The sequence below is a fragment of the Hippoglossus hippoglossus genome, chromosome 13, assembly GCF_009819705.1.
Source record: "Hippoglossus hippoglossus isolate fHipHip1 chromosome 13, fHipHip1.pri, whole genome shotgun sequence".
NCBI lineage: Eukaryota > Metazoa > Chordata > Actinopteri > Pleuronectiformes > Pleuronectidae > Hippoglossus > Hippoglossus hippoglossus.
Genome location: NC_047163.1, coordinates 20,730,950 through 20,750,856, shown reverse-complemented (window position 1 = coordinate 20,750,856; position 19,907 = coordinate 20,730,950). Strand labels below are relative to the sequence as shown.

At 40.2% G+C, this 19,907-nt stretch overlaps 2 protein-coding genes across 3 annotated transcripts in view; both read left to right on the top strand.

Moving 5' to 3' along the window:
* The first annotated feature begins 206 nt into the window (after positions 1–206).
* bco2b (beta-carotene oxygenase 2b) lies at positions 207–5,260 on the top strand. The gene is made up of 12 exons (XM_034604789.1): positions 207–390; positions 516–714; positions 869–1,080; positions 1,267–1,382; positions 1,587–1,689; positions 1,835–1,963; positions 2,593–2,753; positions 2,840–3,007; positions 3,147–3,281; positions 3,738–3,920; positions 4,160–4,270; positions 4,641–5,260. The coding sequence occupies exons 1-12, from the start codon at positions 354–356 to the stop codon at positions 4,755–4,757; spliced, it is 1,671 nt and encodes a 556-aa protein (XP_034460680.1). The 5' UTR covers positions 207–353; the 3' UTR covers positions 4,758–5,260.
* Positions 5,261–13,539: 8,279 nt separating this feature from the next.
* Positions 13,540–19,907, top strand: part of sorl1 (sortilin-related receptor, L(DLR class) A repeats containing) — a 77,031-nt gene continuing 70,663 nt past the window's right edge. Inside the window, exon 1 of one of the 2 annotated variants that reach the window (XM_034604157.1) lies at positions 13,540–14,007. In XM_034604157.1, coding sequence (XP_034460048.1) covers positions 13,687–14,007 — 321 coding nt within the window. In that variant the 5' untranslated portion in view covers positions 13,540–13,686. The remainder of the gene's footprint in view (positions 14,008–19,907) is intronic. The other variant, XM_034604156.1, reaches the window with a different exon arrangement.

Sequence of the window (19,907 nt, the reverse complement as noted above, 5' to 3'; positions counted from 1 at the left end):
CTGCATTATTTACCATGACAATGAGATAACTATGAGGACAAAATAACTACTTGAAATGAACTATAAATACAGCCGCGGTGGTTTTTTCTACTTCACGGTTCAATGAAGTGATTATCTCTCAATAAGTTACTGTACCACTTGTATTATCTTGTGATGACAAAGTACTATTTTTGAAGCCCTTACATAAGTATGAAATCACGGTCTGCTTTATCTGACTGTTTGCAGGGGGGCGTAACAGAAAGTAGGACAATATAAAGCAAAGTGCCAGTCTGGGAGAAACATCAGCGCTACAGGAGGAGTGTGTGTGCAGGTCTTCCAACTCCGCTACATACTCAAGATACAAAGCTACAGCCATGAACTCCATCACACATCAACAGAACAACTGCCCAGGTAAAGATTTGATTGTACCAGCAGCTTTTACAACTTAATGTAATACCAAATATTTGATAATTGTGCCCTTTGCTGTATATGAGGAAAATTTGACTGTGGTTTGCACTTGAACTTTTCCTCTGTAGCACTCAAGAAATCCAAGTCTCGGCAGAAAATCAACCACTTCACAGACGTGCAGGGGCTGCCGTGCATTGAGAAGATCGTGAGCTCGGTTGCGGACACCCCTGATCCCATCAACACCGACATCATCGGCAAAATCCCAGAATGGATCAATGGGAGCTTCCTGAGAAATGGGCCTGGGAAGTTCGAGATCGGAAACCAGAAGTGAGTCCAAATGTATACATTTGGGGGATGTGAGAATAGAATTTCTCATTTGGGATGTTGGGGGATATAAATATAATTGCCTTGACTTGTGATCCAGTGCAGCCACTACCTCACACAGCTGCCTCATTTCTCCTGTTCCCTCCATTCTCATCAGGTTCAACCACTGGTTTGATGGTATGGCTCTACTGCACCAGTTCAAAATATCTCACGGTCAGGTGACTTACAAAAGCCGCTTCCTGTCCAGTGACAGTTACCAAGCCAACAAGGAGTGCAACCGCATTGTAGTGTCTGAGTTTGGGACGGTCACCATGCCGGACCCCTGCAAAAACTTCTTCCAACGCTTCCTGTCAAGATTTGAGTTGCCAAGTGAGTTTCTTACTGAGATGCATGAACACAAATATTTTGATGCAGTTAGATGTAATAAGACGTGACTGTGAAGAGACTTTACTCCCACATACATAGAGTCATGTAAAATACATGATTGTACAGTGAGTTGTTGTTGTTGAGGTTGTGCTGTGTTATTAACGTTGACACCTTGCTCCTCTTCTCTAGAGCCCTCAGATAATGCCAATGTGAGCTTTGTGACCTACAAAGGAGATTATTATGTCAGCACGGAAACCAATATCATGCACAGGGTGGATCCTGAGACACTACAGACAACCAAAAAGGTAACACCAAGGTTAATGTACTTGTACCGCATGACTGTGTATGAATGATTTCCAGAGGCATATCTCTGACAGCTAACTGTTTTATTGACAATATAACTGAGTTTATTGCAGGGTTGCAGGCTACTGTCACTCATTATATGATATAGATATCTTATCTAAATTGAGTTAGATCTATCTTAACATTCATGAATGTGTTCCTGTTAGGTGAACTGGAGCAAATTCATTGCTGTGAATGGAGCGACAGCCCACCCTCACACTGAGCCCGATGGGACAACATACAACATGGGGAATTCGTACTCCGCTAAAGGTATTTTAGGAAACATCACTCAGTGTGTTCACATGGCATCATTGGAACCTGTGCAGTGAGAGACGAGGGTGCAGAACAATACTACAGCTCCCTGTGTCTGTGGAGACCTTTAGAAAGAAACTTCATATATTATCTGTGTTGACAGGAGCGCACTACAACATCATCCGGGTGCCTCCAACTAAAGAAACAGAAGATGAAACCCTGGAGGGAGCCACAGTGCTGTGCACTATTGCCCCTGTTGACAAGAGTAAACCCTCCTACTACCACAGCTTTGGTGAGTAAAACCAGAGTCTTCATTACTTGAGCTTTGACTGTACATTAATTTAAAGGAGCAAGATTCACTATTTGTGTATTCTACAAATCTGCCTGTTTAATGTGATTAAATTCAGAGTTTCAGATATCCAACATTCAGTCACAGGTTGTCAGCTCAGTTTCTAATGTCACAGCAATCCCTGGCTAACTTACCTAAGAATGATCTTGGTACTGCAACTAGCAATTGGTTTCATTATTGATGAATGTGCAGATTCCTTTTCTTCAATTCCAAAACCCAAAGATACTCAGTTTACATGATGTATGAAAAAGAAAAGAGGCAAATCATCACATCGATAGGCCGGACACTGAGAAACTGGCAATTTTTTATTATTTTTGGGGGGATAAATGGCTAATGATTACTTAACTTAATTGTATATTACTCGATCTACTTATCAATTGCTTAAGTTCTTAAACGATCCATGTGAGTTCTGTGCAGCTCGGTATACATTTTGAGAGAGATATATAGAGAGAGAGAGCCCTGGTATCAGGGGAAGGTATTTTCTCAACTGTGGGTTGATCTGTCGATTCTGAATCATGCATTCAGAATTTTGAATAGTAGAGACTAATATAAATCTTTTTAATCCATCACAGCAATGTCTGAGAACTACGTGGTGTTCATTGAGCAGCCCATCAAGATGGACCTGTTAACGATTGTAACAGGCAAGCTGAGAGGAAAGAGCATCAGTGATGGCGTGTACTGGGACCCATCTCTCAACACAGTTTTCCACTTGATTGACAAGAAGACAGGGAAGGTAAGTCTCTAACCCACCCCTCTAAAATGCAGTCTCTTGTAATGTACATCAACCAAAAGTGGGTTGCTTTCATCCGTCTCTTCCAGGTGAGCTCTGTCAAGTATCTTGCCAAGCCGTTGTCAACCTTCCACCAGATCAACGCATACGAGGAGGACGGCTTCTTGATCGTCGATATGTGTGCTTCAGATGATGGAGAGGCAATCTCTAATTACAACATCCAGAATCTACGAAAGTCTGGAGAAGCTCTTGATGAGGTAAAATGCCACAGTCAACAAGCTGTACCTTCAATGCTTCCGTGACTTTTCCAGACGATGTGTAATGTAAATGTTGTGTTCATGGTTAGTTTTTGGTCTGTTAGTTGGTTTGCTGAAAAGATTCTTATCTCCTCACCAGGTGTATAACACCTTATGTAGATCGTTCCCACGGCGTTTCGTGCTGCCTCTCAATGTCGACCATGATACACCCTATCACCAGAACTTGAACCGGCCCAACACTACAGCCACTTCTATAAGAACTAACAAGAAAAAGGTAGGCTACAGGATCTACACTTATCAACACACAGTTTATCATTTCTAGGTCAAGCGTGTCTTTGATAGATGTGTAGGAAAAAAGTAAGATATGCCAATACCTACTGATAACACAAAAGAACACTCGGTATCTTAAGACGGTTGGTTGATAAAATGGTATCACTTACACAAAGGATATGAAGTCTTGCAAACATACAGGTTTACGAATTTATGGCCTTGTACATATAGTATGCTGCATAAAGCTTTCCACAGTATCACATATTCAAACTCATTGAAAACATGGCCAGCACTATGGATGCACAAATGCTGTAGTAATACTGCAAACTCCACATCTAATATTTGTTATATTTATAATATTACCACAGTAACCAGTAAACCAGCCAAGCCTCAAATCTTGACAATAACAACTTGAAAATTAGTCCCCTCGTACCCACACTGCTTTTTCTTCTTGGTGCAGGTGTTCTGTACCCATGAGGACCTGCACGGGGACGATCTTGACCAATATGGTGGTATGGAGTTCCCACAGATCAACTACGGCAAGTACAACACTCAGCCCTACCGCTACTTCTATGGCTGCGGCTTCAGACACCTAGTAGGAGACTCACTAATCAAGATGGACCTCCACGGAAAACACATGAAGGTGAGTCCCTCAGATGTTACCAACTGTAAGAGACTGGCTGTGATACATATACTCTTACCTGTATGCAGACTATATGATACAGTTAGAATTATACTGTAGTATGTCAGCAAATACAATATACCAAAATAAAAGGGAGATAAATGATCAATAAGATGGCTTAAAATTTCAAGACTCTAAAAGAAAAGTAAAATATGCTAACAGCCAAACTGCAAGACTAATGAGTCCTGATTTTCTGACAGGTGTGGGAACAACCTGGTCTTTATCCATCTGAGCCAATCTTCGTACCCTCCCCTGATGCCACGGAGGAGGATGACGGTGTCATCTTGTCTGTTGTCATCACCCCGAACAAGGTCAGTCAGGTTGAATGAAAGATTTTGGACAAAGCGATCATTTTCTTTGTACCTCAAACAATAGAATTCCACAGTCACAATTATAAAGGGGTCTAGACTAAGCTCCCTTGTTTCCTCCCAGCTTAATGATGACTCAGTACAATCATACAATCAGAGTTTTTTTTTTTAGGTGGGATAGGGGTATACAATAGCAGAACCAAGGAGAGTGTACCATATCTATGTTTACAAGAAGTGTATCTCTCGATTTACAGAAGCCCAAACTGGTACTTAAATATATCAAGTAGAAAAATCATTTTAAATGCACACAACTGATTTCTGGAAATCTTCAACTTAAATAAATCTTAACCTATCTTTTGCCTTTGTCTTGTAGGAGAATAGCACATTCCTCCTGGTTTTGGATGCCAGGACATTTGAGGAGCTGGGCCGAGCTGGGGTGCCTGTCAACATTCCCTATGGTTTCCATGGAACATTCAATGCCACAGCATAGACATGTGGGGAGGAAATAAACGCTAAATGCTCTTCCAAGCTCACATGAATAGAATTGATGGCAATTGATTGTATACAATGTAAATATTGTCCTTTAATGCTTCGTTTATATCTTTGTACATGCAAATTTACGCATGTATGGATGCAGTTTCCTTGTGTTGTTATCAAAAATGAAAAGCTATAACAGCAATTATATGAAGCTGTTCTATTTATGTTGCACCATGTCACATTTACTTTCACATTTACCGTTTTGGCTAATGCTTTCATGCAGAGCGACTTCCAAAAGAGGGACAACAGTAGTGCTTCACAACGGTAAAACCTTATTGCAAGCACTAACTTCAAATGCTGCTCATTAGACAAGCTTAGACAAGCATTAGTGACATTGGCAGCCGTGGGTATCCAGTGGAGATCGATGAGCAGTGGAGTGACATGTGCCCTATTAGGCTGATTGAAGACCTGACACGCCACAGGATTCTGGACCATCTGTGCGAGTTTCACTGTGCAAGACGTGAGTCACACCAGAAGGGTACTGCAGTAGTTGAGGTGAGAGATAACCATGGCCTGTGCAAAAAGCTGGGCAGTATACTGAGTCAAGGGCTGAGCTGCAGCTCTAGCTGCCCTGTGGAAGTCTATCACAGATAGTAGAGCCATCTCAGTGGAGTAACCACTCTGACATCCTTGATTTGGATCAAAGTTAGAGAAATTCTGAGACCAGTTTGAAAAGTATCCTTTCAATAGCCTTAACAAGAATGGAAGAAACAAGAGTGATCAATAGTTTGTTTGACCCTGCCCAAGTTGAACTCGAAAGAGGTGCATTGGTTTGGAGGCAACAGTTGAACAGATTTCAATTTGATGGATATTAAGAGGCAAGTTCCAAGTTCCAAGTTCTGGGCAGAACAGACATGAGTTATGGGAGAATGTGTAGCAGCGTTTTCAGTTTTGATCTGTTCTTGACTTTACCTTGGGTCAGAAGATGATATTGCTCATTCTATATCACACAACAGCAGCACAAAATCTTGTTGTCCTGCTGCCCTAACAACAACTGTCTGAAACTTGCAGTGATAATGCATAATTCATGTTTAGCACAGAGTACATAGGAATATCAATAAGTAACACTTACCTTACCACTGCAGCCTTCACACTGCTCATAGGCTTGTCTTGATCTTTAGGATGTCGTGCTTATCTATGCATTTTTGGTATATTTCAATAATTCATACGTTGGGATTATTGAAAATGTTATGTATATAAAATTAAAATGTATACTAAAAGTATTAAAAAACTTTATTACTTTAACACAGTTTTTTTGTATTTCTGCCAGTCTACAAATGTTCAGGTTCAGTTCACGGTCACCACAGACTCTTGTCATTCCATTTTGTAAGAATAAGAAACTGATAAGGAAGCACAAACGTCAAGTCAAGTGCCACATGTCAGAGTAATGAATGGAATAGTAATGGCTTTTACATTTCCTAAAACATAAGACTGTTAAAACCATCTCAATAAAAATCTCCACTTTAACATCTTATATGCATTTGTCTCATCCTTGCAACCAATCTTTACTTCTTGATGGTAGACATTGATATTTAATCAAAGTTTTCCAAAATAAGCACTAACTCTAGAATTAGTTGTTGATTTCGATTTATGAGGCTGAGTCAACAAGGTCTTTGGCACACTTGCCCCCTCTGCTGGCCAACCATTGTACATGAATACAGTTTACATAATTAGAAAGTGTTCATGTCAATAGAGACTCTGTGCCTCTGTTCTTGCATTGTTCCCTTTTTCCTTTTCTATTTGGTGTATGTGTGTTTGGTGGAGAGGGCTTTTCTCTCAATCAATGATGACAATATATAAAAAATGTTAGGCACTCCTCTTTATTAACAGTAATAAACACACTGTGAATACTGAACTTTAGTACTCTATAAAACAGAATGGCATTATACTATACATCACAAAATGTAAGTTTTGTGTGAAGAATAAATAAATAGTGACATTGAGATCATTTGTGTTGAGATTAGAGAGAATAAATACATTTCTATTCAAAATGAGTTTCTATTTTAACTCATGACTCAATAAACTCCTAACAGAAAACATATATATTAGTTTATTATTAAAGTAATGCTAGACTGTATGTAGCACGGCACACTGAATGTATAGTTGAGCATTTATAATAAGACATACATACAACATATGAACTGCAGAGGGCACATGTACAGGACACAACTATACACAAAAGAAAACTATTCCTCAGTAAAATAGACTGGTAACATGTAGCTGACAGCTCTGTGATTAACCCTGCAGTTTATCAGAGATCAGAGCTAAAGTTAGCCTCAGATGGGTTTTCTTCTCTTTCAGATGGGACTCCAGGTTTCGAGCTTCGGTCAAAATACCCTGCAGCTTTTTCATCTGTGCAGTATCTGCTGTAGCTCTCTCACTGGAAAAAAGCATAAACAGTGACAATAAATTTGGGTTACACTGTAAATGTAATAGTTAGAAAAAGCAAGTACTTAAACTCAATTAAAATGGTTTGGGTAACATTATTAAAAATAGCAATCTAACAGAGGTCGTTCAGAAGTGCGAGTGCTCCCACTGTGTAATGACAAAGCCGGAGATCACTGTTACAGAGCTTGTGATCAGTTCACCGATGAAGTACAGGAAGAAACTAATCTTGCACCAAATTCAGTGACTAAACCATGTGTAGCGACCTCTGGGAATAGAGGTCGATCCTGATTACTTTGTCCGATCTGCTCGCAAAGAGATTCGCCGAGATCCAGATAATCACAGCAATCAACGAAATGCGGTCAACAAAACTCAACCTCTCTCAGCAAACCACACAGGTGAGCTGGTGCTTTTGTTAACTATGAGTTACCACCCATATTCCCCCACTGTGATCACAATAATAAATCATCTAAAAAAAACAATAACAAATACCAATACCAGGCCATAAGGATTATCATAATATTACCACAAAAATAAATTCCTAGTGACTACTGTCATGGCTTTTACACCATGTATTCTACAGCAGGGGTCAGTAAGTAAGCAATTTTTTTCTTAACCCTTAAATGGCTGGTCAGAACATCAACAAAGGCTAATTCAAGGAATTAGTTTAAAAACTGCTCCTGGAATTAGTGACAGACTGTTACAGAATGTTCACTGAAGTGATTGAGGGTCATCAAATTGTATTGTGCTGTCAGAAATAAACAGAGCCACAGTTGTGAGCCGGTGTCAAGGTTTTGTGCAGCATTAAGGAAAAGGCTTGCAAGTAATGACAAAATCTTTCCTGTCTTTTTTCATCAATTTACAAAAATGTCTGACGTAAGACAGTTGGTAAATGCAGATGTTACGGAAACCAGGGGCTAGTGTTGTGCAGTGAGTAACTCCCTGACACCTTAACCATACTACAGATGCAAGCACCCATTTGTTTTAGCGGGATCTTAACTGCAGAACCCTGGCTCCAAATTAGCAAAATGGCCATCACTCGTACAAGTGATATTTTGGCTTCATTTCTGGATAGTAGCAAGAATAATAGACGTGTTGTCCAATTTTATTGAGTTTTTGCAAAATAAAATAAAAATAACAGTGTGCCTTTACTTTGTAGACAAATCGCTAGAGAGGAAGAAATTCTATGAATGTTGCTGCCATGACAGAGATTGGCCAGTTTTGGCCGGAGGGCCGGCTGTTGCAGACCATGGCAATATAGTAAAGTTTATTAGCATTGATTTCAAAGTGCAGGCCAAATGAAACTGTGGTTGTTATTCTAGCAAGTGAGAAATATGACTTGTTTGTGTTGTGGCAGTGAAAGGTCAGGGGATCACAGACGTTGTTAGAATTAGACTTCCACTTTATTCACCACAGCATTCTGTCCTCAACAAGAAGTGCTGAAACCTTTATCTACAGCACAGAATTTCAAATAGAAAGATTGAATTTGAGTTATTACTATGCAGCTTTCATCTCCTTGACTTTATTCCTAAATACGAATCAGCATCTCACCAGAATATTTATGTGTTTTCCTTCACTTATTCAATGTTTCACTGTCAGCAGTTTTCAGATGAAGAGCTCATAAGGAAGCATAATGAATATTTATGGTTTATTAGTAGACAACAGAAGGAATTCAGATTAACTTGTTAGATTATGACCTACCGTAACACCTCAGAAAATTGTGAAAGCAGCATGCTGATCTCTTTACCTGCACCTGCAAGGAGAAATGCTGAAAAATTCATAAAAACATCTCAACTTGACAATGAATTGCCATTTCATTCCACTTCATTAAATGATCATTATACATTTTTGTCAATATTTTATTCATGTGAGTTGACAATAACTAGGTGTGGTCACTGGTCAGCAGTTCAAAAATACACCCCCCCGGCCAAATATGATGGCTTGACAATATGATTCTGAATACTTCAATCAGCTCAGTGAAGAGCCACAAACACATGTCAGCAACAATTTTAAGTTCACTATACTTGCTTCACACCTCTCATAGGCAACATGAGTTTGTGGATCACTCCCTTTTAACTTCCTGTGACCTGTTGCTTGTATCAGTAGCAGTGAGAAAGCAGTTTGATGCTTCTTTCATTTGTTTTGGAAACATAGTGACTGAATGACGTTGCACATACCTGCAGTTGTAGCCTCAAAAAAATCTGCTGACTCTAAAGTGGGGAGTCTACAGCGAGGTCGTTTCTTTTTTGGTGGAGATTTGTCTCGATTTTCAGGTGTACGTGCCATCTATTGTAAAGAAGAGATTAGTTGCACTGAAACAATATCTATCTATCTATCTATCTATCTATCTATCTATCTATCTATCTATCTATCTGTATGTCTGTTTCTGTCTATCTGTTTCTGTCTGTCTGTATAATCAGTCACAAAAGTAGCAGTATAAATACTTTGCATTACTCTATCCATTAATTGTTCTCTGTTTTATTTTCTTATTACATTCAGCAGGTAATTTTCTTTTGGATCCCATTCAGCATCTCATCAACTTATGGGTAACTCATTAACTGCTGTGATCATTTCTTTCTTCCACAACATATGCAGACATAAAATCTGAAATGAATCAAATATTTTTCTCTTTATCAGCTGATACTCTTACCTCTTGGGGTGTTGTCTGTTTGGGGCCTTTGCTGTCTTTTATTGCCCTCTTGTTAAATGCTGGTGCAATCGGTTTTGCTGCCACTGGTGTTGTTTCTTCCATTGTGTTGTTATGCTATTGCAAATAAAGCACTAAATTAGACATGACAACCATCTGTTAGTGTCTCAGTAACATCAAAGAGTGTTACAATATACAGTAGTTGGCACACAATAAGCCTATGCAGCACATTTTGAATATTTGTAAAAACTGGCTAGTGTCAAAAGTAATACTTCAAAGCAGGATCATATTAAACCATGTGTTCCACTGACTAACAATGTTTCTTATTGTATTTTGAATTTTAATCTGATGATCCCTCTCACTCTGTTGACTACCAAAACACCAGTTTGTTACAAACCATTAGGAGACAAAGGGGCCCAGATCATGGTCGGGAGGACACACTGTTGTTATTGCCCTGCTTTCGCGTTTGTGACTGTTGATCTGGTTACTCAGAGTCTGAAATCAACTTTACTGTCATTTCTTCCATATGTCCAGGACATAGATGGAATCAAACGCTGCTTCTCTCAGACGACCAGCGAAAACACACATATACACAAGCAAACAACCAGTAAGAGCTAACACACAACAAATAACAGATACAAAACAATGGATATGAGCTAAAGAAAAACACAGGCGAAGCACGCTGTGAGGATACAAGGCGCAGGTGAGAAAAACTGCAGTAAATATTTACAGTGCATGTGGAGTAAATAGTGCATGGGTGTGTACAAATGTTCCAATAATGTTTCGTCCACAGAACGAGTAATTAGCAGCAACTACCGCTGTTCCAACTGTTGATCTGGTTACTGATTGTTATGGAAACATTGGCTGACTGTGACCTGGCTATGTTTCTTAATACCAGCCTCTTGGTCAGACACTTCATGGTGGAGGGTTACTTGCATATTGACTCACATGTGGCTGTTGGCTCACATTATGGTACAAGATAATATTTCTCTCTTGCCTATGTTAAGTAAAACCAGCTGGTTTAACGTTTGGTTTGTTTTTGTCTTAGTGTTACAACTGTGTGTAAATAATATAACTGCTGGTGTTTTGGTGTCTAACACATAAACAAGCTGTTACCAAACTGACTTTACCCACATCCAGCTGGTTGGTCCACCATTAGAGTGTGTTTTCCCCTGTGAAATGGGCTAACTAGCAAACATAAAGCTAGCAGCAAGTCAGAAAGTTGAATGCTAAGTTAGCAGGTATGCTAACCTCTAAATTACCTGCCACAGTACAAACAGAACTGACCAAACAAACGGTAAATGACGTCTACTTACAAGACTTAGGTCCGTGTGACGGAGTTTAAATGTCATATACTCATTCGCCTCAACAAATATTGATTAATTATTAGAATGTGAACAATCACAGATAATCAGAAGTGATTATCGATCCTGGAGCGCGCACCAAGCAACGGCCGTGCTGCATTCAAGGCCTCTCGTAAATTCAGGCCTTCTACAAGAGCAGGTAAACTATCTCTATTGACCGATGAATACATGTCTCTGATTGATTAGATTACAGAACGACTCGTTACACACACTCACCTTTTGATGTTGTTAATATACAAATGAAAACGGTCTCTTTTAATGAGGGTAGCACAGAGTGAATGTTGTGGGTTGGCAGTGTCATTAACCCCCACAGTCTTAGGGGAGTAAATAAATATGTAACTGTCTGAGACAAGTTCATGAAATAATTCATTTTGTATATTTCACATCATAATTACATAAGCATTTGAGTTCATACTGGCATTAAAAAGGATATAAAATGTAATTAATACAGAAGTGTTACCAAAGATAAAAATGTGTTAATTGTATACCATGTTAATGGAATATTGGTTAAAAATCTAATGCTGTTAAAATGAGGTTCACTTCATGTGTATTGTAAGTAGTCACATGACCATAGTCAGAGGTTATATATACGTTTGCAATATGGAATATAGCTAACATGGACACAGAGAGAATAATTACATTCTGCACATGGTTCAAGAGGCGCACACTGTGACTGTATTTCATTGTTTGTGTGAAGTACTTGTTTAAGTGACTGTATTGACATTATGGATATTTTTGGACATGATATTTAATTTTGGCCCATTTCTGTTGTGCTGACATGTTTATCTACAGATATCAGCTTAAGGGACTTTCAGAAAACTATGGAGAGATGTATATTTGAAACCTTTGTTCTTTTATTTTATTTAGATTTTCACGGATGAGGAAAACGTAGCGAGATAAAAAATATATCTTCAAAAGACATGTATGTTACGTGGCTATTATTTCATTGAACTGTCGCAGCTACACAATACAAAGGAGGATTAGACCTGAGTAGACAGCAATAAGGTGGTGGGTTTAACTGCAGATCAATACTGCTTCCTGGGTTAGGGGTTAGTATAAACCACAGAGTAAATTTAACTTATAATGATAAATAATCCAAATAAAAAATGCTGTGTAGTTTAAAAAATGAGAAATTACAAGGTCAAAAACTTGATGATGAACCAAATATTGATTGTGAATGTGGATGACTGTTGATTAAGGATGCTGAAGATCCACATCAATAATAGAGAGGTAAAATATAGACTTGAGTCCAGTAAACACAACCTCAGCATGACCCCAAATGACAGACATGACATTTTGACCCGTCATAGCATGAAAGGCACAGGTGATACATCCATCATCCATACAGTTTATCCTTTGAGGGTTGCAGGGGGGCTTGAGCCAATCCTGACATTGTGTGAGAAGTGGGTTAATAAAATATATTTGAGCAAAATAAGTAGTGTGCACCATGGTTGTTTATTTCCATCTTAACACTGCAGTAAACGAATGGCAAAAAAACTGATTTAGACAGTGTGGCAGTGTCTGTGATGTCACAAACCTAAGAAACCAATCCTGTCATTTTGTGGGTGGGGCTCAGCAGCTGGAAAAGGTGTCTCAACTGCAGGTGGCGCTGTGAGGGTGGGAAGACAGGGAGCAGTGGTGGGGCCATTTTAGCATATTCACAAATCCCAGAATTAGAATGTATTATTGGGGTGTTGACGGTCATGTTGGGAGCTGAGTTTGGATAGTGGTGGTGGATCGTGATTGTGGTGGCAGCTGAACATGGACTATGATGACAACAAGATTGATTGATATAATACATCTACTCACATACTCCACCATTACCAACAATAACTCCTCCATTTCAATTGTCATTGCTGCTCATCTCTATCAGACATTATTTAGTATACTCTTATGTATAAATACCCCCCCCCCCCCCCGTTAATAGGGTTTTTGATAGTTTTTCCTTACTCTTGTTGAGGGTTAAGAACAGAGGATGCCGCACCTTGTTAAGCCCTATGAGACAAATTGGGATTTGTGAATATGGGCTATTCAAATAAAAATGTATTGATTAATTGATTATTCACTGTGTGATAATTTCAAATAACTGTATGTCTTTTTCATTGCTTATAATCTATTCATGTTGTTGGGGCTGGTGATACATAGATGTATTTGTTGGCATGTGTCTTATTTATAGGTTGACATATTGTGTTTTGTCCCTCTGTGTGCAACGTTTGAAAGGGTCTCTTTTTTTCTCTCGTTTTTACATTGTGTTGTTTCTCTTTTGTAGTCAGTGTGTGTGTGTGTGTTGCCTTTGAACTGGAGTCTCTTAATAAAAGACAGAAGTGTGTGGAGCAGAGGGGGGGGGGGGGCATGCGGACTGCCGTTGTCAGAGTGTGTTGGAGAGGGGGAGGCTCGTCCTGTCTGATTCCCCCACGGTGTGTGAATGCAGCAGCAGCCTGTAGAAGGAGCTCTCTCTGCTAATCCAACACCAAACGTACACAAACATGGCGATATCGCGGGCGGCCAGGATGCACTCGTCTCTTCGGTGTGCGCTGTATCTGCTCGTCCTCGGGCTCGCTGGGATAAATTCGTCGACCCTCCGTCTCCACCCGGAGCAGCGCTACATGCTGCCTCAAAACACAGGTTTTTTCACGATAGAGGCTAACGCGGATTCCCAAGACGGAGGCGGAGGTGGCGCCGCGGCGCCAGCGCTGCCCGTGGCCGACCGTAGTACCTCTGAAGGCGGGTCGGACTCGGGTACCTACCCGCAGCATCGAAGCCGCCGGAGCCCCGGTGACCCGGCCATGCCGAAGGTGTACGGACAGGTAATGTAAAGCATCCCGGTGATACCACTGTTCACGTCAGGAGCGAGGGGTTGTGCAATAGAGCTGGCAAGGATGTCTTCAAGAAAATTATGCAAGCCCCACTGTTGTTTTGAAGTCCCATCATTTCTTGCACCTTATTGTCACTGTGTTGTGTGGAGGGAGAACATCTAAGTGTCTCCACCAGCCTCACAACATCGAAGCCAGTGTCAGACAAAGCGTCTCGTGTGTTCACCTGGTGTTCCCAGTGTAGCTGTACAACGTTACACTTCAGTAAACATGCATTCAAATGAACGGCAGCTCGCACACCAGGTCCCCCTAATGGCAACCTGTCTGTGGCGGTTCCCTAGGTGAACACAGGCAGCAGGGTGAGAATGAGAAGGGGGAAATGGAGGCCGAAGTTCCCAGCAACCCTGTGGGATCGTGCACAGGCGTCAGGTGCTGTGCTTCCAGGTGTGCGTGTGTCCGCCTGGGAACGACAAAATGAAACGACGTGTTTTCGCAATAGAGCAGTCGCGCTCAGTCGAGGGGAGCACCGAGGGGAGGGTGGTGCTGATGCTCTAGGTGAGCAGGTCTGAGGGTGCTCTCTCCTCTGTCTCAAGAGGACGAAGAGCTGAAACCAAAAGGAAAAGTTTGTGTGAAGATGTCAGTTTTCATGACATGGAGCTCGGCTCTGCTGAATCATCTCCGACATGCACTGAGTCACACCTCTGAGCAGCTGGCTGGCTTCCTTCTTTCATAACAAGTTTGTTATTTTGGAGATGCATAGTTTTTGATGGACAGAATGACCAAAATTTAAGAAAGCAAGTTGTAAAGTGCAAGTTATGATTAAAAACAACACATTTGGATTTTTAAGCTCCAATGAATGTTGTTTTTCCATGATTGATTAAGCTGAAAATCAAAGAATAGAACATATGCTTCTTTCTTAAAGCACAAAAAGACGGTCATCGATAAGACTTACTTCTTTTTTTTGTATTGCTAAGGCAAATTGTAAGTTGAAATTTAATACATTAGCTGAGTATACTTAACTTAAATATAAAGAAGTGCAAAACTCTAAACTAATTCACATAATAATATCAGAATAAAACCTAACCCAGATACAATAATTTAATTAAGCTCAGGCACCGAAATGAGTCATAGTAATCAGTGTTTTGTGGGGGGGGGGGGTACTGGCCGTGTACGATTTCCGTACCCAGCCCTACACCTGACCAACCATTAGAAACCTAATTAGCAATTTCTCCCGCTTGAAAACCTTGAACTAACTAAATATTAGACATTTTTTCTTGATACATTTGCTAAATGGTGACAACAGAGTTAGAATTGCACTTTCATTTGGTTTGGAGACTCAAAGGAGACAAATGAGGAAAAACAATGGACAAATTGAAAAGGTATAAGCTAAGGTACTACAAAGACACGTGATCACGCAATTCCCATGATGCATCTCATTGATGTATTTGGCTGTCCCATATCTTAGTTACACAATTTGTTACACAGGCTTTCTCTTGAAGTTCTTCGCTGCTACAATGGATTCCCGTCAGTCGGACTCCTTAGAGGCCGTGTATGAGATCAGTGTAGATCTGAAGGGAAGGAAATTGACGTCTAGTTTCATTCCAGTGTCAGAATGAAACTGTGACATGTAGAACGGAGGTTGTTTGAAAGGTAAACAGATTGTCATTAACCCAAATGTAAATATTCATGTAGGCTCAGGGCGTGTAGCTACACACTCAGATTCTTCCGCCTTTTTACATGCAAACGAATTTAGATCTCTTCTGGTTAAACAGCTGACTACTGGTTTAAGCCCAGCATGCTATTTTATAATATTCATTGTTGCTTCTACTAAAATAGTTATGATAAACAATTTTCAATTTGATTTGTTGGTAAAGTTGACAACCACCAGCCTCTCCTTTTAAAACAATTATGAAGAAGAAACCTGTTTGTCTGTATCAGTCCGGCCCCCTTGTGCACTATATGAATACACATGGGCTCTGAGGTTGTGGTCTGCCAGGTAAAGAGCCCAGACACGTCTTGACTGTTTGATAAATAATGGCAAAAAATGACTGGCAAAATATAATAAGAGCTGCATTGAGTGCACAGACAGTGGACATCCTCAGCAGGCAGACTACTTCAGAAAACACCGGTAAGAATAACAAAGTCCACCGAAAGCGGCATTTTCCATTCTCAACACAGACGTTGAATGAATGAACAAACAAATGAGTCAGCGAAAGATCTTTATTTACATTGTGCTTTTTACAGTGGATTATTTCCAAGACACACTGCAAACAAACAGGCAGGGTTGTCACAGTAACAGGCCTCTCTCATATGAGGAAAATGTAGCCGTGTCTTAGCTTCACACGTTCTCTTCACAGTTTAAAATCTGAGTGAACGCCTTTGTATTCATCATATATTGAATATTATATATTGCTGTTTTGCCATTTACCAGTGTCACTAACTCATGTCAAATATCCCAAAACATGATGTAGGCCTACTGAAACTTCTTTGTTTCTCCACATCATACATTTTAACAATGGTTTATATACAACACATCTTAAATCATACCTGTTTACTGTCCTTAATAATAAATAAGTAAAATATAAGTTTTAATGATTGTTATTTACAAACGTCCACCAGGAATAGGTTTTAAATATTAATAGCTGTTTACAGACTGTGGGCTAAGAGTTACTCCTATTTCATTTTTTTGCTCTCACTTGGCATGCACAGGAAGGATTTGCTCGAATAATAGCTTGTCTTCTAAACATGTAAGCAGTAACATTGTTAAATGTAGGATTTAACTGCACAGCAGCTGTTAGTAAAGACAACAGGGTCAGCAACGCTTGTAATTGAATATCGATGTTGCATTCTTTACTATTGGAGACTAATACAGGTTGTTTTATTCCAGAAGAGGGTCATGTGATAGGACCCTGACAAATCAGCAAAGTTTACATCATGACCGAATCAGCAAGCAGTTTTGAGCCAGTCTACACTAAAACATAGCCTTGGAGTTTTCGCACTAATACGGGTCCAGCAGCATTTCCAAACGTTTCAGTATTAGTGGCTCCAAAACTCTGGAGTAGTGTGGTCACCAGACGTTTTCGTAGCAGTGTTGATGTGTTTTGAAGTTAGAATTTAATAGTATGGATGTAGCCTCTCTCTCTCTTCCTCTCTATTTCTCACCACATTGGTGGCCTCTCAAAACATCCATTAAGATTTTACCCTCCCAGGGGCTTTATGTGTGAACGCAATAACCGCGTGAGAAACCCTGGAGTTTCTGGCAACTTTCTTTGTCTGACCCCCTAGTATAAAGTCCACAGAAAGTCCAGAGGAGATAATGGGAGAACACAGCAGGAGATTCTCCGCAGGATTCACCACAAGCAAGTGGGGGTGTTGATGATGTTTCTATGAGCCGATGCTGGTTTCGATGTGCTGTTAACAAAACATGTGATCTCCGCAGTTGAATGTGTAAAATGAAACCTCTGGACCCAGAGGAATTCAGACCAAGTTCTCTGGAGATTCTCTGAAGGTCATGTCTGATAACTGCTATACAGTTCTCAGCAGGTAGGCACAGCTGCCCTCGTTGTGCATCAGATACACATGATAGCATACTGAGTGCATGTTCACATGCCAATCACAGACATTTTGAGTTGTGAAAGTAGGAAAACCTAGGCACTTCTAAAAACAGAAACAATGGCTCTGCTCAGCCCTGTTCTGACCTGGTATTAACATCAGTAGCTGGTGATCACATGTGGAAAGCTCCCAGTACCTCAGTTCACACGTCTCCACATGTGACCACACGTCCCCGTCCACGCCTGCGATCTGAGTGATCAGATCTCCAATGAATCCTCAACGCGTCTGAGGACATTCACACCTGTAACTTGCAGCTGTCCATTTGTGGCTCAGTAATCCATGACAGAGTGACACAGTGAGCCAGCACAAACCGTCCCAGGACCCTGAGACGGAAGCAGCTAAAGGCAGCTGCACACTAGAGGATAATCTGGCCGATTTTAGACCCAATTTGCCCGTTCTGACAATCGCAGGGGTGTTCCTGACTGGAGGTCACTGTGTGCCCATTATCTGCCCAAATAATCCTGAAGTGTGGGGGGGTTTACAAAATATTCGTAATGCTACCGATTGAGTTGGAGCCTCCCCGATATCGAATCAAACATATTTGATATTTACGATAATTGGCTCAGACAGAAACCCAGCGAGAGAGCGAGCTGACCAGGAAGTTTCACCAACTGGATCTTGTGGACTTGTATACAGCTGTGACTAAAAACAACAATAAATTTCCAACTCAGACATGACTACATCCATAGTTTATTTTTTTTTGCTGCAAAACCGAACACACGACGTCGGTCCTCTTCTATATTTGTGTTTCTTCTGAAGTCACGTAGTCAGGAGTGTTCCACACTCCAGTTCAGAAGGTGGCGGTAGTGGGCCTAAAAGTTGTTTGCCAACCGCCATAAAAAAACAGAAGAAGAAGATTTAGAGCGTTTCTCTGAGATTTCAAATCTCTGGAATCGCCAGTGTGAAATTGTTTCCTACAAATGGAAAGTGTGTGGCCTGAAGTTCTGGCCAAGTCGTTCAGTGTATGTGTTCTGAAGAATATAAGAAAATAAATCTCTTAAATATGTTATGTCTGTGGTCTCCCACGTTTTTTCAAATCAGTCCAATTACACCTGTGCCTTTCTTACTGTGACATGTCACTGCTGTGAAACAGACCTACTTACCACAGGTTAATACTGTTTGAGTTTTAAATACCTTTTTTAAATGAGAGATTTCAATGTGCGATTTTTAATTTGCAAAATATCCTGAAAACATGTTTTCACTTTGTTATGATTTCTTATTAAGGTATGGGCAGTACATGTAAATTTAAATGAAATCCACAACACGTTGAGGGTGCAAAAAGAAAAGGTGACCTGAACTCGATACTTTTACTTCACAATAGATACAGTTGGTGTTCTAGCTAACAGGAGCTAACTGGCTAGCTGAAGAGAGGCACTGAGAGGAGAGGGCGACACTGACACTGCTGTCATTGTGACTATTAAGTAAAACTAGTCCCTAAGAGAAGTTCATATTTCTATATCGTACATTATTTATTCATATGATTATTTCCTAATGTACTTGTTAAATATGGAACATTTTGGGGTTTGACCATAGAGTTGAATCGACACCTGTCTGAGAAGTGAGTCATTTTATAAATGTTGAAGGTGTTTCATTGTATCATGTGGAAAATGCCGCTTTAAGCATATCATGGTTGGCTGAGTTGAATGACTTAGCTTTTTTATTTCATTAGCTGTATTTCCCCTGTTTAGAAATGTAAGAGTGGTGCTCAGTTTGCTGCAGGAGAGGAACTTCCTAATGAAAAGTCAAACGGCTTTAAATCCTAAGATCTGCTGTTGTTTCACCAGCTGCTGCTGCTGCTGCTTTTGTTGTTCAGAGACAGTGTCACGGCTATTTCTGGTGTCCTGGTGTTACAATTACCCCTCTTAATCACCATGTGCTTGCACTAATGTGCAGTGTAAATAAACAGTAAGAGGCCACACGGAGACTATGCACATCGTACTGTACTATTCTGTTCGGATTACACTGCCTCACAATTTATGTCCAGTGTTTGCTGCTAATGTTTAAGGGTTATTTATTGTAATATTGTAACTGAGTGTAGTACAGGGTTTTTGCAATATCCAGCCTTTTTGTTTGGTGGAGTCACTGGGTTGTTAGTGTCTAGTTCTAGATACAGCAAAGGGTCTGAATACACAGAAAATAAGAGAATCCATTTTTAACTTTTGATATGTTTTTTGAATTTAAAAAAAAAAGTGTTTTCCCTGTGTCATTATGGGATATTGAGTGTGGTGATGTTGAGCAGCTGGTCCAATTATCAGAAGGTGGTTGATGTCAGCTGATGTAAC

What these genes read in the sequence shown, in the direction of transcription:
- bco2b (XM_034604789.1), top strand. Translation starts at nt 354, where the DNA reads ATGAACTCCATCACACATCAACAGAACAACTGCCCAG. An exon ending in CTCCTACTACCACAGCTTTG is followed by an intron (nt 1,964 to 2,592) that starts GTGAGTAAAACC and finishes AATCCATCACAG; the next exon opens with CAATGTCTGAGAACTACGTG. An exon ending in TAAGAACTAACAAGAAAAAG is followed by an intron (nt 3,282 to 3,737) that starts GTAGGCTACAGG and finishes TTCTTGGTGCAG; the next exon opens with GTGTTCTGTACCCATGAGGA.